General features: G+C 39.5%; 1 protein-coding gene across 9 annotated transcripts in view; it reads left to right on the top strand.

The window, feature by feature from the left end:
• The window catches only part of ATP11C (ATPase phospholipid transporting 11C (ATP11C blood group)), a 174995-nt gene that overhangs the window by 103598 nt on the left and 55878 nt on the right, over positions 1–15519 (top strand). For all 9 annotated transcript variants that reach the window (XM_073885676.1, XM_025861532.2, XM_025861535.2 and 6 more), the window contains 9 exons: positions 1055–1158; positions 3264–3314; positions 4235–4299; positions 4826–4907; positions 5825–5975; positions 6553–6750; positions 12570–12731; positions 13429–13580; positions 14611–14682. In XM_073885676.1, the coding sequence (XP_073741777.1) occupies positions 1055–1158; positions 3264–3314; positions 4235–4299; positions 4826–4907; positions 5825–5975; positions 6553–6750; positions 12570–12731; positions 13429–13580; positions 14611–14682 (1037 nt within the window). The remainder of the gene's footprint in view (positions 1–1054; positions 1159–3263; positions 3315–4234; positions 4300–4825; positions 4908–5824; positions 5976–6552; positions 6751–12569; positions 12732–13428; positions 13581–14610; positions 14683–15519) is intronic.

The raw sequence follows: 15519 nt of genomic DNA, 5'->3' as shown, positions 1-15519 counted from the left end.
GAGTCAAGAACCAGGACTCAGTATGTGAAACAGGAACTGAAATGCCTGTTAGATGACTAATTCTGTACTTCAAGGGCATGGTGATGAATTAGTGCATTTAAACTGTTCAAAAACAAAGTTTGAGGAAATGTCAAGATAAAAATGAAGAGATCTACCTAAAGATTCCCTAATAGGGGAAAAAGTTGTTTAGAGGAAGAAAACTTTTAAGTGATTTCTTTTTTCAATTAAGTTGATCCGATCAAATCAGCTAAAAGTACATAGGTTTTCACAGTCGGGGGAGAGCTTTAAATAGAGCTCAGGCAGTTCCGTAATATTCCCAGAAGACCATGCAACAGCTTGCCCTTCTGCGTAAGTGGTGCAGTCTTTGAGTCTGTGTTAGCCGTCCTTTGATGATTTATAAATGGGTTTATTGGAGCCTGCCTTGAGTTCTGGGGAAATCAAGTGCATAATATACACTAGTAGAATATTCCAACTGTCTGACTAAAGCAAGACACATCATATCGCTGCTCCCGCTATGAAATGTAGCCTCTTTGAGCATTTTCAAAGTCATTAATTATGCTGTTTGTGTAGTGGAACTATTAATGATGTTTTTTCTTTCCGTTGGCAAAATGTTAGCCTTCTTATGACCCGCAGGGTGGTTATTTATGTTCAGTTCATGTGTATACATTGGTATCACCATACTCTGTGGTGAGCAAAATAACAGGTCTCAGTTCTATAAATAGAAAAAGTAAACAGATTAAATTTTTCATTGGGTTTTCAGTTAAGGATATGCATGCTACAAATGGAATTCTGTCTGCTGTCACTATCAGGAAAAGCTTTTAGTTTTTTCATTATCTTTTAAATCCCTTTGCAGCAGGGTTATCTAATTACTTGTAATATATTTGAAGAATAATACCATAAAATTTAGTTGGTGGGAAATGTGCATCAGTATTTGTATTATTCTGCCAAAGCCTCTTACTAAAACATACTGTGTTGCTGGAATAAGGTGGGTGTACGATTATGAAAAGAATCCCTTTTTCTTGGTTTTGCTTTTTCTTCTGCCTTTCGCGTCTAGACACATTATGCAGTACGGGATACCACTGCACTGTGTACAGCCGAGTCCATTGATACCCTCCGAGCAGCAATTGAATGTGAGCAGCCTCAGCCTGACCTCTACAAGTAAGAATCACCTGCTCTTCGCCACCAGTATTGCAGAGAAACGCCCACCACTTTCCAGCCCTCCTTCTTTCGTGTTTTTATGAGCTGTTCTTTCCTTCTGGCAGGGAAATGAATCAAATCAGCCTTGTTCACTACCAGCCTAAGATAAATCATTGTGGGCCCGGACACCTTACTTGGGATTTTTCTTTTATTTTTGTTATTTGTAAACATGACCATATATCAAATTTTAAGATTATGTTATCCCATAAGGCTGCTCTATCAGATTCGTGCATTAATCCGAGTTAATTAAAACATAAATAAACCACTTGATATGTCTTCCAACATTAAAGAGAGGAAGGGGATATGGGGCCATGCACTATCCTTTTTTATGATTATGATGAACTGAGTATTGCGAATAGGCTTTTTGCCTGCAGTAAACAGTTGAGGGACCCGTGAAATGGTGTAATTTCCTCTATTTTACTATTCTTAGGCTTTCTGGAGTAGACTTGCTGATTAATCGTCATTGTGGGTTGTCAAAAATTTGGCATTTGATTTTTAAGACTGGTTAGTTTAGTTGATTAGGGCATGCTGTTAATGAGGATAGAGTAACGAGTTTAATCCCCACGTGGGCCAATTAATCTCATTCTATTCCCTCTTACAGATGGCATCAATTACCCATGCCAGGCATCTTGTTAATGAATTCTGTTGGTCATAATGGGGGACCAAATGGTTGGATGTGGCTTAACACCAACGCACAGTAGTGGAAAAACAAAATGTTCATCCTACTACAAGAACAGAGCCTTCCCTCCTTCCCATCATGCCTTCTTTCCTCTTTCCTTTCTTCTGTATCCACCCTGAGAGTAGGAACAGGGACCATAAAACAAAACAGCTGTTCCCTGCCTTCAGGGAGCTCAGACTTTGCAGGGCAGATAAAATATTAAAGCTAGGCTTATAGTACAGCGACACAATAGAATGGAGTAAAAGGCCCATGGGGTCACAGAAAAAGGAGTGACTGATTCTGCCTGTGTTAGAGACCAGTATACATTTTTGCGTGCTTATATGGCAACTCCTAAATTTTTCAGTTACCTTAAATATGAAGGAGAATTTTAGGGCAGGGAAGGTTTATTCCTGATTTTTCTGGACTAGATTGAGTACCCTTGCTTTGTGACTTGAGATTACCTGTACTTCCACCACCTGAATGGTGATCATTTACACTGTAATTCCCTGTTAACTTGTCTGTCTGTAGTGGAAGGAACATGTCTTTCTGGCTTACTAGTGTGTCTCCAGCACCTACCACAGCACTGGCACAATTAATATGCGGTGAATAAATGAGCAGACCATCATACTTTGTGTATACAGTAATCATAGTTCAATTTTTCTGAAAAACAGTGATGCAAATTATAAAATACTCACAACTCTCTTGTTAAGGAGAGTTAGGCCGCCTTAGGCCATTTTTTGAGAAATGCAGATTATGGTGTGCCTCGCCATATTAAGTGATCAGATCAAGCTCAGTATTGAGATCAGCCGAAAAACACAGGTTGGAAATTTCCAAGATGGTAATCAAAATGTTTGCCCTCTAAGACTCATGCATGGTTCTCAAAGGGTGATCTTGGGCCAGCACAGCATCACCTGGGAACTTGCTGGAAATGCAGATTCTCACCTGAATCAAAAGCTTGGGGATGGGGCCCCGAAATCCCCAGTTTAATAAGCATTCCAGTGAGTCTGATGCATGCACAAGTGAAAGAACTACTGAACTAAGGGTTTTGAAAGTTGTGTGTCAGCACCAGAAACCTCTCTTCACATGGATCTAAAATAGGTTAATTATTTATGTAACGTATAAATGAGCGGGGGTGTTCTGTGCATGCACAGTGCCAACTGGAGTTGGAAAATCGATTTTGAATCTTTGTGTTCTTATAATCCATAATATCATTTTTAAAATAATATGAAAATGTTGCACATCTTGTTGGTTCAGCATAACTTTTTTTCCAGAAATATAATAGGTTTTTGTAGTTCGTTCAGTCTTACCTCTTTTGTATTATTTGTATTTTGATTCATTCCCATTTACATGGTATATAGATTTTTACCTTGATATAGTAGACACATTTGCCATTATGTTCTTTTTGCAGGTTTGTTGGACGAATCAATATCTACAGTAATAGTCTTGAGGCGGTTGCCAGGTTAGTTTGCTGTTCCTTTCATCTGTCCTTTTCGAGAGGAGGCGGGTATATTTCTCTTATATAGCCCCTTAAATACCCAGATGCTTTTCTTTATAGAAAAGGATGTTGAGGTGAATAAACCTGGATTAACCAGCCAGCATCCCAGTAGGGGGGTGGTGTTGCAAGTGATGCTGAGGGTGTCCAAAATTGCAGAGCTCCAGGCCCTTGGACTGATACTCCCATATCTGTCCTGGGCGCTGTGCTTTTTGTTCTTGGTTGTGCAGTGGCAGACTATATCGGGAGTACACCTGGAGAACAGTGGCTAAGGGAGAGTAATTGAGGGATAAGGCGGTACATAAAAAGCTGAGAGAATTACTCGGACTGAAGCAAAATGAAAGGCTAATCATTTATAATGAAGCAATTCATATAAAAAGGGATGTTTTCTTCCCTCTTCTATCATCCAGTTAATTACCTCAATTTTTCCACTTGGCCTTTATAAGCCACGCTCAAAAGGAATTCAAACGCCAGGCGCCCAATGATTGCCCCAAAGGCGGGTTTACTCTCTCTAAATACGTCAGTGTATCTTTCCTACCTTGATGGCTGCTTTCCCAGTCTTTCATTTGTCACCTTTTCTTTCTGTTTCTTGCTGTCTCCTGCTCTGTACGGTTCTTGCTGTCTGTGACTCAGAATCCTTTTTTATCTCTGTGCACCTCATTACCTCTGCGTGTTGCTGGCCACTCTTGTGCTCTGCTTCCAACTGTGCTGTGCCCTCAAGTGAGTTCAGAGGGAAAGATCTTTCAGCTCATCCTGGGGAGTAAGCATAATGATATAAGTGGAAAGATACATTTTGAACCCCTTGGAGATAGATGTGTGGTAGGGCAAAGTTGATGATGCTATATTTATTGGGCTGTTTGGATAAGCTGTGTTCATTTTTCATTTAGGTCTTTGGGACCTGAAAATCTCTTGTTGAAAGGAGCCACACTAAAAAATACCAAGAAGATATATGGTGAACAATTTTTAAGATCTCCTTACCAGAAATATGCTTTGTAAAGCCTGTGCATAAATAGTGCATGTTACAAATTGGACATTGCTGATAATTGCCACTCAGTCTAAGCCTGTTTTTAGGTGTTAAGAATTTGTAAGATGGGAAATAAACTAACTTTAAATATGACAAAGTATGGGTGGCTCAGTTGGTTGGGCAACTGCCTTCGGCTCAGGTCGTGATCCTGGAGTCCTGGGATCGAGTCCCGCGTCGGGCTCCCTGCTCAGCGGGGAGTCTGCTTCTCCCTCTGACCCTCTTCCCTCTCGTGCTCTCTATCTCTCATTCTCTCTCAAATAAATAAATAAAATCTTTAAAAAATAAATAAATAAATATGACAAAGTATGTAGAATTAAAATTATAAATGATATGTCAACTGGTGACTAGACTAAGGTTAAGAATGCCCACTTTTATAGATGGGAAAAGTGGATAGACCCAAGTTGGTGGGGAGTTGGTTGGCACCTAGTTTTCATTGTATTCTTTTATTCCTTAGGAGTTGCTGTTTACACTGGGATGGAAACCAAAATGGCTTTGAACTACCAAGGGAAATCTCAGAAGCGTTCTGCTGTTGAAAAGTTAGTGTGCACCACCATTTCTTTAGTAGCAGTTGGACTGTGATATAGTCACTTCTCAGTAATTCCGAATAACAACCATAACAAAAAATAGCATCAATTATAATAGCAGCTACCACATTGAGCACTTTTTATGTTCCAGAATTGTGCTCAGTGATTTGTATGTCTGATTCCGTTTAATCCTCTGAGCAGCTCCGTAGAATAACTCCTATTAGCCTGTCTGCTTTACAGATGAAGAAATGGTCTCCGAGATGAGTGACTTACCGAAGCTTGTGGAGCTATTCAGGGGCAAAGTTTAGTTGAAATACAAATTTATTCCCTTTTGCTGCTGGATAGTGGTTTGGGTACCTTCAGTTGCTTTGTGTAAGGAAGTTCAACAGTGTAGATAATAGTCTCCTGCTAGAGCTTCAGGCCAATTGCTACAGCAGAGACCTCGCTCTGTCGTTGCCATGGATATCCCATGTATCAGTGGCACCCTACTTTCAGATTAGAAGAATCCATACTAAATTTGAGGATTTCACATTTGCTCCCCCACCCTCTACTGCAAAGTGTTAGGATTTAGGGAAATGGAAACAACCTACTCTTTCTGTAAGGGTTGAGTAGGTACTGTGTATGCGTGTGTGTCTCCTGGCACTTTATAGGATCCTAATTTTTTTTTTTTTTTAAGTGTGTTACGCTAGTCAGCCTCTGCACTTTGGGGGGCATTGGTGACCAACAAACAGGTCAGGGCTGGCTTTTCCACTTTACCAGCTGAGAATAAGGCTTTTGCAGTGAAAACTGCAGTTCATACATACAAGCTTGTGCTGTGGTTACACATTGTACACAGGAGAAGTTTTAGGAAACTGAACCATTTAATTTATACGTGGTTGATATCTTAGATAATTATATAGTTTTTAAATCCGTAATATCTTATTTTTCAGATCCATTAATGCCTTCCTGATTGTGTATTTATTTATCTTACTGACCAAAGCTGCAGTATGCACTACTCTAAAGTATGTTTGGCAAAGTACCCCCTATAACGATGAACCTTGGTATAACCAAAAGACTCAGAAAGAGCGGGAAACTTTGAAGGTAATCGGTTTTATGCTGAAACTTTTAATTCTTGCTAAAAATTTTAACTCTAGCACTTTGTGACCAAGCCACCCTTTATTGAAATGTTCAGATAATGATACCTTTTGTTAGCTTCCGGGTTTTCTCTTGGTTGTATGGTAGCCCTAAGCTATTAGATATTTAAGAAGTTTTATAGTATTCTTTTTTCTTTTACTTTAGGCATCTGTGCTTATTTTTAGCCCTTTAGTTAAGACTTTTAAACAACTGAGCAAGAATCTCTGGAATGTGACTATATATGATGAGGTTGTGATATATCACGATAACATAATAAATAGATGCCTACACAGAAACTTTGATTCTACATTCATATTGGGGGAAGGGCAAAGAATTTAAGGTAGTGAAAAAGTGTTAGGTCAACAGGCACATTTACTGAAGTATAATGATAAAATTGAGGGTGTTTTTAAATGTTTTCACATACTTCATAGCAAGAGCAGTGCTTTCAGCATTGATATAAAAAGAAAGTTAACTAATTCTTTATTTTGTACTTGTTTGCTAGAACTGTGTATCTAATCAGCACAAACTATTTCTTTTGTTTTAGGTTTTGAAAATGTTCACTGACTTCCTGTCATTTATGGTTCTATTCAACTTTATCATTCCTGTATCCATGTATGTCACGGTAGAAATGCAGAAATTCTTGGGCTCCTTCTTCATTTCATGGGATAAGGACTTTTATGATGAAGAAATTAATGAAGGAGCCCTGGTTAACACATCAGACCTTAATGAAGAACTTGGTCAGGTTAGAATGTATTTTTACTTAAAATAAGTTAATATTTTGAAAATATCTGTTCTTACATTCTGGCTTACCAATATATGTGACCATTTCCCATTTGGAAATGTGATTCAAATATTCCTTTATAAAGCAGGCATACAATGAAGATAAGCAGTGTTTTCATAGCTGTAGCCTTAATTATTTTGCTGGCATTTTTGAGGAGTATCCCAGTTTGTATATTAAATTTGAATGTTATGGAATTTTTCTTTAAAACTCACCTGGTGGTGATGTGAGATTATGGGCTGTTGCTTTGGAACAGACACATGTAGTTAAGTCTTCATCACTGTCTGTTACCATATGGGGATAGACTATTGGGGAGTAAATAAAGCTATTTTGTAACTGTGTTTTGTTCCATAAGCAACATTGACCAGAGTTGTCCTATTGACGTTTCTTGGTACATTTCTGATCAGACGGAATACATTCCTAGCAAGCAGAGTTGTTGATTCCAGTGCAGGAATTTAAATGAAGGCAAAATGTGAGGGCACGTACTCCTCAAAATGCTTTTTGCTTCATATACCAGCGCAACCCAGGCTGTGGCCTCATTTCTAACCCAGGTGCGTTTGTTTTCCAACGCAGCGCAGTCTAGCTGTCATTCTTCCAATGACGACTTCATAGGTGCTTTTCTCATCAGTATTGAGAAAGTTTTTCCCTTTGTCTGAATTTACTGTGTGTCACGTAATGATCTTCACAAGCTGGGGGAATTTTTTGGCTTTCATTTAATTCTCATGATATTTAGAATGTCAAGGCTGTGGAAATGTCATTTCTATGACTGGGAGATGCAAATTCAGTTAATGGAACTGTGCGGCTGGAACAGGGCCTCACACTTGTTTTAAATTTTGCCAAGTTGCATCTATACCTCAAAACTCGCTTCCTGAATTTAGCCCCCTGCTGCCCCCGCTCTTTCTGTTCTTTACCCAGCCTTACCTAAACTGAAGTGCCATCTTAGCAACTACAGTCACAAGGGTGAAAGGACACTCCAGATAGCATTTTTGTTGAGCCTTGACTACATGACTCCAGGATCCCAGACTGGAATCTGCATCCCACAGAGATACTGAGTCACTAAGGATAGAACAAGAAATGAATGAACAAATTTTTTTTTCCCCTTAGATATTGTTCCCAGAAGATTCTTTGGAAGGTGACTTCAGCTGCCACGGCTGACCTTACTTAGCCTTTTTAAACCAGAATTTTTCATCCAGGAACAGAGCTGTCTGAATAGAACTACTCTAGTTCCAATAACAAGCATCGATGTATAGCATTGTTGCATGAAAAAAAAATTGAGTTACAAGCCACCTCTGGTGAACTTTCCCTGACAGGTGATTTAGTTGAGTAAATCTGCCTGTTCTAGATCCAGTGCCTGGCTCTCTGGATTCACCTACCCAAGGATAAATGTGGCAATAGCCCCGGGTACTGCAAATAGAACAACCATCATGGCGCACGTGACTCCTAATGCTCCCTAGAGACAGGCAGGATCTCCAGGGCAGATGCCACTAAATGAGATTCTTTACATCTTTCAGATCCCCACCTCAGGAGCTGCCATATTACCTATAGGAATGTAATTTTATTCCTATCATTCAGGCTGTACTCCCACTGCCGAAAGTAAAGTAGAGCTTTGGGTAATGATCTGGTAAATTTGATCAGTGACAAGAAACTACAGTTTTCATTTCAACCACCACTTCTTTACCCTACCCAAACCTGCCTTTCTGTGTGATTGTCATTTAGTCAAATCACTAAGTTAATAGCCAGACCACCACTTTAATTTATATGGTGTAAAAACAACTTGCCTTCATTATCAGCTTATATGTATGGAAACTGCCTGAATGAAAATGCAAAGAAGTCTTGAAATAGTTTCCTAGGCCATTTAGCATTCAGTGGACCAGTACACACAAAATTAAGTGTAACTGGTTTCCTCCTTGATGAGCCATAATGTCAGATCTGTAGGACTTTTTATGTTATAAAAAGCAGTGTCAATTAGGTCCCATCAATACCATTGCAAATACTTAATCTCTTTTAAAACAGCCCACATTGAGGGGCGCCTGGGTGGCTCAGTTGGTTGAGTGGCCAACTCTTGGTCTTGGCTCAGGTCTTGATCTCAGGGTCATGGGTTTGGGCCCCGAATTGGGCTCTATGCTGGGTGTGGAGCCTACTTAAAAAAAATGACCCACACTGATATTTTAAAAATGGGAAGATATGTTTAGGACAGTGTTTTTTTTTTTTTTTTAAAGATTTTATTCATTTATTTGAGAGAGAGAATGAGAGATGGAGAGCACGAGAGGGGAGAGGGTCAGAGGGAGAAGCAGACTCCCTGCTGAGCAGGGAGCCCGATGTGGGACTCGATCCCGGGACTCCAGGATCATGACCTGAGCCGAAGGCAGTCGCCCAACCAACTGAGCCACCCAGGTGCCCTAGGACAGTGTTTGACTTGAGAAACAAAAAGAAGTAGGGGCAGCTGGGTGGCGCGGTTGGTTGAGCAACTGACTCTTGGTTTTGGCTCAGGTCGTGATCTCCAGGTTGGGAGATCCAGCCCCAAGTCGGGCTCTGTGCCCAGCGTCGAGTCTGCTTGAGATTCTCTATCCCTTGCCCTCTGCCCCTCCTGCCCGTGCACTCTCTTTTTCCCCCTCCCTCTAAAATAAATAAGTCTTTAAAACAAAAAGGAAGTAGACTGTTCAGTTGGAAAAGAATGGAGTCTTTTATGATCAGGCATCAGTTTTTTAGGCAACCAAATGGTTTTAACCCATCTTGAAAATATTTTGGGGTAGCCTCCTGCCTTTTTTTTTTTTTTAAAGATTTTATTTATTTATTTGACAGAGAGAAAGACAGCGAGAGAGGGAACACAAGCAGGAGGAGAGGTAGAGGGAGAAGCAGACTCCCTGCTGAGCAGGGAGCCCGATGCGGGGCTCAATCCCAGGACCCTGGGATCATGACCTGAGCCGAAGGCAGACGCTTAACCGACTGAGCCACCAGCCTCCCCAGCCTCCTGTTTTATATCCCCTTCAAGTCTTGCAGCTGTGCCTAATGGTGTGTCTGGGTGTATACTGATTCCAGTAATTCAGTGCCACCGTTAATGTATTGAACTTACACTATATAGCAAGAATATGTTGGTGGTACTGAGGTTACTATTAAAAAGTAAATAAGAAACCCTCAAGTTGTTCACCATTCAGCTAGGGAAACACACATATTGTACCTAACTATAGCAATGTGATCATAATTGATCAGAAAAATAGGGAATGTGAGACGGTGGAAAGAGTCCAGTACTGTGTAATTTTGGTCAAGTCAACAGCAATGACTGTCTGCATCTATATGATACCTTATAATTTATAAACATTTATTATTATACTTTATTTTCCACTCTTTACAGCCTTGTGCAGCAGGCTTGGTTATTTAAGGTTAATATTTAAAGTTTACAGAGATGAGAATTTTCCAAGGTCACAAACTTAGTAGGTGGTGAAGTCAAGACACCAGTCCAAATGTTCCATTAGGTTGAACGATATGAAAACTTTTGACCAAAATAGGCATTTCCATGCGTTCGTGAACCTTACTTCAGGGCTTTTTCCACCGTAGAACAGCTGTCTCACTTTAGGCTTTACATCCATAAGATGATGAGTTTGAGCTTGCTGATAGAGAAGTGCCTTTCCAGCAGGCTCCGAGAGTCGGGCAAGCAACAGCCTCTCGCTCTTTAGTCCTCTTTCCCTTTTAAATATGAGAGTACTTTTTAGTAACAGCTGATCCTCTCGTCCCCCTTTGCCGAATACAGGGGGCACGTATTAGAGCAGTAGTTCTCATAGTCCAATCCCTGGACCAGCAGCATCAGCATCACCTAGGAACTTAATTAGAAATGCCCATTACCTAGCCCTGCCCCAGAGCTGCTGAATCAGAAACTGGGGAATAGAGGCCAGCGATCTGAGTTTTAACAAGCCCTCCAAGTGAGTGTGATGCACGCTATGATTTGATAATTATTGTGTTAGGGTATAATTTGTTGTCCTATACCTGTGAGAGTAATTGTATGCCGATCCATACTGCACAAAACGTTATATGTAGGGAAACAGTTGCGCGATATATTTTTTAAACTACCACCTTTAACACTTATAAAAGATTTCTAAATGGGTTAATGTTCATCCAAGCGTAGGAGATGCAGTAACCCAGGAGAACCCTCAGGGGGAAAGGACGGTAAATTAATTTTGATCAGAAAAAAAGTCCCAAAGAGTTTTGTTTGAACTGGAAAAATCTAGATGATACAGGAATAATACCACTTGGATTAATTTAAAGAGAGAATTCAAACTTGGCTGGCTAACAGAGCAAAAAAAGGAAGATTGAAATGCTATATTTGTGCCAGTGCTTGCTACCGTGAAAAGCTTTGAAAAATAATTAGAAAGCAACTACTGCTGGAGTTCATCTCTCTCTCCCTTACATAATGAAAACCTTCATCTTGTGCTTATGCTTGTTCCTGTCAGCCCATAATTTTAACTATTTAAGCGTAAATTGCCAAAAAGGAGGATAAAATTGTGGGTTTCCAAAAGCCAGATGTTATAAATAGAAGAGATAAAAACTGAGATAAAATGGCAATGCTCAACATGGTTTATTTTGCATGGAAAATTTATTTCATAGCTTACTTTTTCCATTATTTATGAAAGAATGCTTATATTGTACTTTTTTTTGCTTACATTATACTTTAACCTATTATTATAAACTCCATTTTTTTTTAACTTGGAAACTTTTTTCAGGAGTACCTAAAAATATACACAGTATGTGAAAAGAAACTTCAGTTATGCTTTTGAGCATTAAAGACTTACTGTGTCTCCTAATTAAGTCACTGTTGATATTATTATTTTCCCTGACCATCCATACTCTGTGATTCTATCTGCAGTATATAACACAGTGCATTTTCCTTCAACCCAGTATATTCATGGAAAATTCTACTTTTCAAGGAAAAGTTTTGTTACATCCTAGTTAATTTTAGTTCCTGTCAACTATTTTGTGTGTGTGTGTGTGTGTGTGTGTGTGTGTGTGTGTGTAATAAGTGGTCAGTATATTCTTATTTCCCATTTGGAAAATTGACTTTTATTTTAGAACTTCTTTACATCAAAATGGATAAGTAATAAACTGAAAGTTTCTTAGTTTGATAAAATAGCCACATTTTTCTTTACTATTTATCTTCTATATTTGAGTGCGTCTACCTTGGACATGTGATACTATTTCACTGCCTTTAAAAATACTTGTTCTTGGGGCATCTGGGTGACTCAGTCAGTTAAGCGGCCGCCTTTGGCTCAGGTCATGATCCCAGGATCCTGGGATTGGGTCCTGCATCAGGCTTCCTGCTCAGTGAGGAACCTGCCTCTCCCTCTGCCTGCTGCTCCCCCTGCTTGTGTGCACTCTCTCTCTCTCTCTCTCTCTCTCTCTCTCTCTCTCTCTCTCTCTCCCCCTCTCCCCTTCCCCCCCCTCCCCCTCTGTCAAATAAATAAATAAAATCTTTAAAAAAGAAATACTTATTCAGGGGCATCTGGCTGGCTCAGTCAGTGGAGCATGCAACTCTTGAATTTGGGGTTGTGAGTTTGAACCCCACATGTGTGGAGTTTACTTAAAAGAAAAACTTCCTTTTAATTAAAAAAAATGCTCTTATTCATTTCCCACTCTTTTCATAATATTGCTTTTGTAATTACCTGACATTTGACAAGAAGTCTTAGAAACAGTGATTTGTTACAGATATGAAAAGAGCCCTGCCTTACAGCTTAACAAAAAATCAGTCACACTAAAGACGGTAAAATTGCATCTGTTTGTGTCCTTGTTTTTAGGTGGATTATATATTTACAGACAAGACTGGAACACTCACTGAAAATAGCATGGAATTCATTGAGTGCTGCATCGATGGGCACAAATATAAAGGTGCAGCTCAGGAGACTGATGGACTCTCTCAAACTGATGGACCCTTAACGTATTTTGACAAAGCAGATAAGGTGGCATTTTCTGAGTTACATTTTACCTTGAGAAATGAATGTACGTGTGCATGTGTTAACTTTTGTAGTAGAAATGAAGACTGAGGGCATGACACCAACTTTGGAATAACCATTTGCTCTTTTGACTTCAACTTTTGTCGTTTCACTAACACCTCTGGAAATTGTTAACTTGGAAACTTTTCTATATAGAATTTATAAATAGGGAGGATTGTGGAAAATGGCTTTTGGGCAAAAATTTCACTTGCCTGCCTGTATGATCATAATTCTTTATGCTTTGTCTTTAAAAATATGAGCTGCTTCAAGAATGAAGTCTTTTCAAATCATTCAAGTCCCAGGAGCGTCTAGACATTAAATGAACCGGTCTCCCTGCACCTGAGCTATTGCCAGATTGTGAATTGGATACTGAATGAACTCTTTTAGGCCATAAAGAATTCACTGATTTAGTATTAGGCGGCACCACAGTAGCCTGAATGAGTTAACACAGCCCCTAGGGTATGTCAGCTGAGAACCAGGGATGCTGTTAGGTATAAGGGAGGATATATAGCTCATTTGAGTATTAGGGATTTAGAAATTTCTGCTACTCAGTTTGCTGGAGGTTACAATGTTTTCTCACATTAATACCCTTTCTCTGTTCACTGACTACCAGGTAATCAAGGGGAAAATATAATAGAGTCATTTTTCTGTTACTGTTCAACAGAACCGAGAAGAGCTCTTTCTGCGTGCCTTGTGTTTATGTCATACTGTAGAAATTAAAACAAATGATGCTGTTGATGGACCTACAGAATCAGCTGAATTAACTTACATGTCCTCTTCACCAGATGAAATAGCTTTGGTGAAAGGAGCTAAAAAGTAAGCACTTCTATTATGCTGGATGAATAATAAATTCTAGAGATCTGCTGTACAGCATTGTACCCATTGTTAACAACACAGTGTTTTGCACTTCAAAATTTGTTAAGAGGGTAGATCTCATATAACACTTCAAAATTTGTTAAGAGGGTAGATCTCATGTTAAGTGTTCTTTACCACAAACAACGGACCAGTGGGACACAAGGAAGCTTTGAGAGGTGTTGGATAGGTCTCTTACCTTGTTTGTGGTAATGATCTCACGGGTGTTTGAACGTGTCCAAACTTCTCAAATTGCACACATTAAATATGTATAGTTCTTTGTATATCAGTCATACCTCAGTAAGGCTGTTTTAAAAACCCTGAGATGAGTTGTAGAGAAATACATTAGCATTTTTGAAGGGTAAAAAAAAAAAGTAAGCACTTCTTGTACTTCTCCTGAGAAAGCGAAATCACAGGAGGACTGGAGTTGTTTTTTCTGTTTGCTTCAATAACCTTATCTTATAAATATTCTTTAATAAAAAGCCGAACTGCTTTATCTGAAAGTTTGTGAAAAATTCCCCAAACCTAGCCAATTAAGACCAATAAGAAAATAGCAATGCATAGGTATAACTTGGATTAGTATTTATGCATACCAAAAAGGAATCCAAATGTTCATATTATATTCTGCAAATTCTATAACAATGGCCACTTTTTGGACAACACACGTTATTTCTGAAGTGCTCTTAGGAATTTTGGCGTCACTTTGTAACTGACAGTCCTGTTTACCCTTGAGGCCTGAGATGATTAAGTGGTTAAAAGGTCACCCAATGTGTTTGCTATAGAATTGGAATTACAAATTGCCTCTTGATTACAAGTCGTGACTGGGCTTTGACTTCCTCTTTCCTGTCATCTCAGCCAGTAAAGGGAAGTATAGTTATAGACTGATTTTTTTTTTCACACAAAAGAGAAGAAAACAAGTATGAGTAACCCCAGTGCAAGGGAAAATTAATCGTTCTTTAGAGATACACAGAGGTGTTTTTGTTGCTTTTGACAGGTATGGGTTCACATTTGTAGGAATTCGGAATGGCCATATGAGAGTGGAGAACCAAAGAAAAGAAATAGAAGAGTAAGTAGCACTGTGTGTTTGATGTTTATCACATCTTAACCCCGTGGTTAACCTTGGGTGGATTTAGGAAGGGCAACAAAGGGAACTTATTACATCCATAAATGTATAAGACTCTGCTTTCCCAGTTGGAGTTTTATGTAAATATAGTTGCAGTAGAAGACATTTTTCATAGAGGGGTAGAAACTGGGACTTTACGTGGAAATTATTCCTGTTTGGTTCACATATGGGTCCGATAGCCCCAGTGAGAATCTGCCTGGACTTTCCTTCTGAAACATGGATGCCAATTTTTGGTCTCCAGCACACGTTGCAAGAAAAATCCATGAACTTGCATGAAACCTTCTGCTGTCTAGAACCCAGCCAGTCACTCTGGGATTGCAAGCTCAGCCAGTCATGGCAGCTTTGGTGTCAGAAGCTTTGTCTTGTTCTCTGTGCTCCAGTGTGAGCCCCAGGGCAAGTACCCTGATGCAGCAGTGTTTTGGGGTTTTTTGGTGTTTTTTTTTTTTTTCCCTACAGAGATCCCAATGAACAAAACCACCTTGGCTTAATAGCAGATTTTAATTAGGTTCTGTGATTAATTTGAATTCCTTCATCTGAACTTGAAATGTAATTATCTTATCTGACTTCTATTCTGGCCCCTAGCATCTCATGAGACCTGTCTCAGAAACCTGTAGTATGTGTAGATGTGTTTGGGGAATGTACCCCTTTGGGAAGTGATGCTTAAAAGCCAGGCGAAGGCTCTTTGGCCTGACCGCCAGGAGCCCGGATCATTATTAGAGTCCAGATTCTAGCCGGTTCACAACAGTGCCCCCATCTGGTCAACACCAAATGATATGCTAC

The sequence above is a fragment of the Callorhinus ursinus genome, unplaced genomic scaffold (genome assembly GCF_003265705.2).
Source record: "Callorhinus ursinus isolate GAN/ISIS: 27379988/994484 unplaced genomic scaffold, GSC_fseal_2.0 scaffold64, whole genome shotgun sequence".
In the NCBI taxonomy this organism is placed as follows: domain Eukaryota; kingdom Metazoa; phylum Chordata; class Mammalia; order Carnivora; family Otariidae; genus Callorhinus; species Callorhinus ursinus.
The sequence above is the reverse complement of the archived record's forward strand: the minus strand, read 5'-3'. Positions and strand labels throughout refer to the sequence as shown.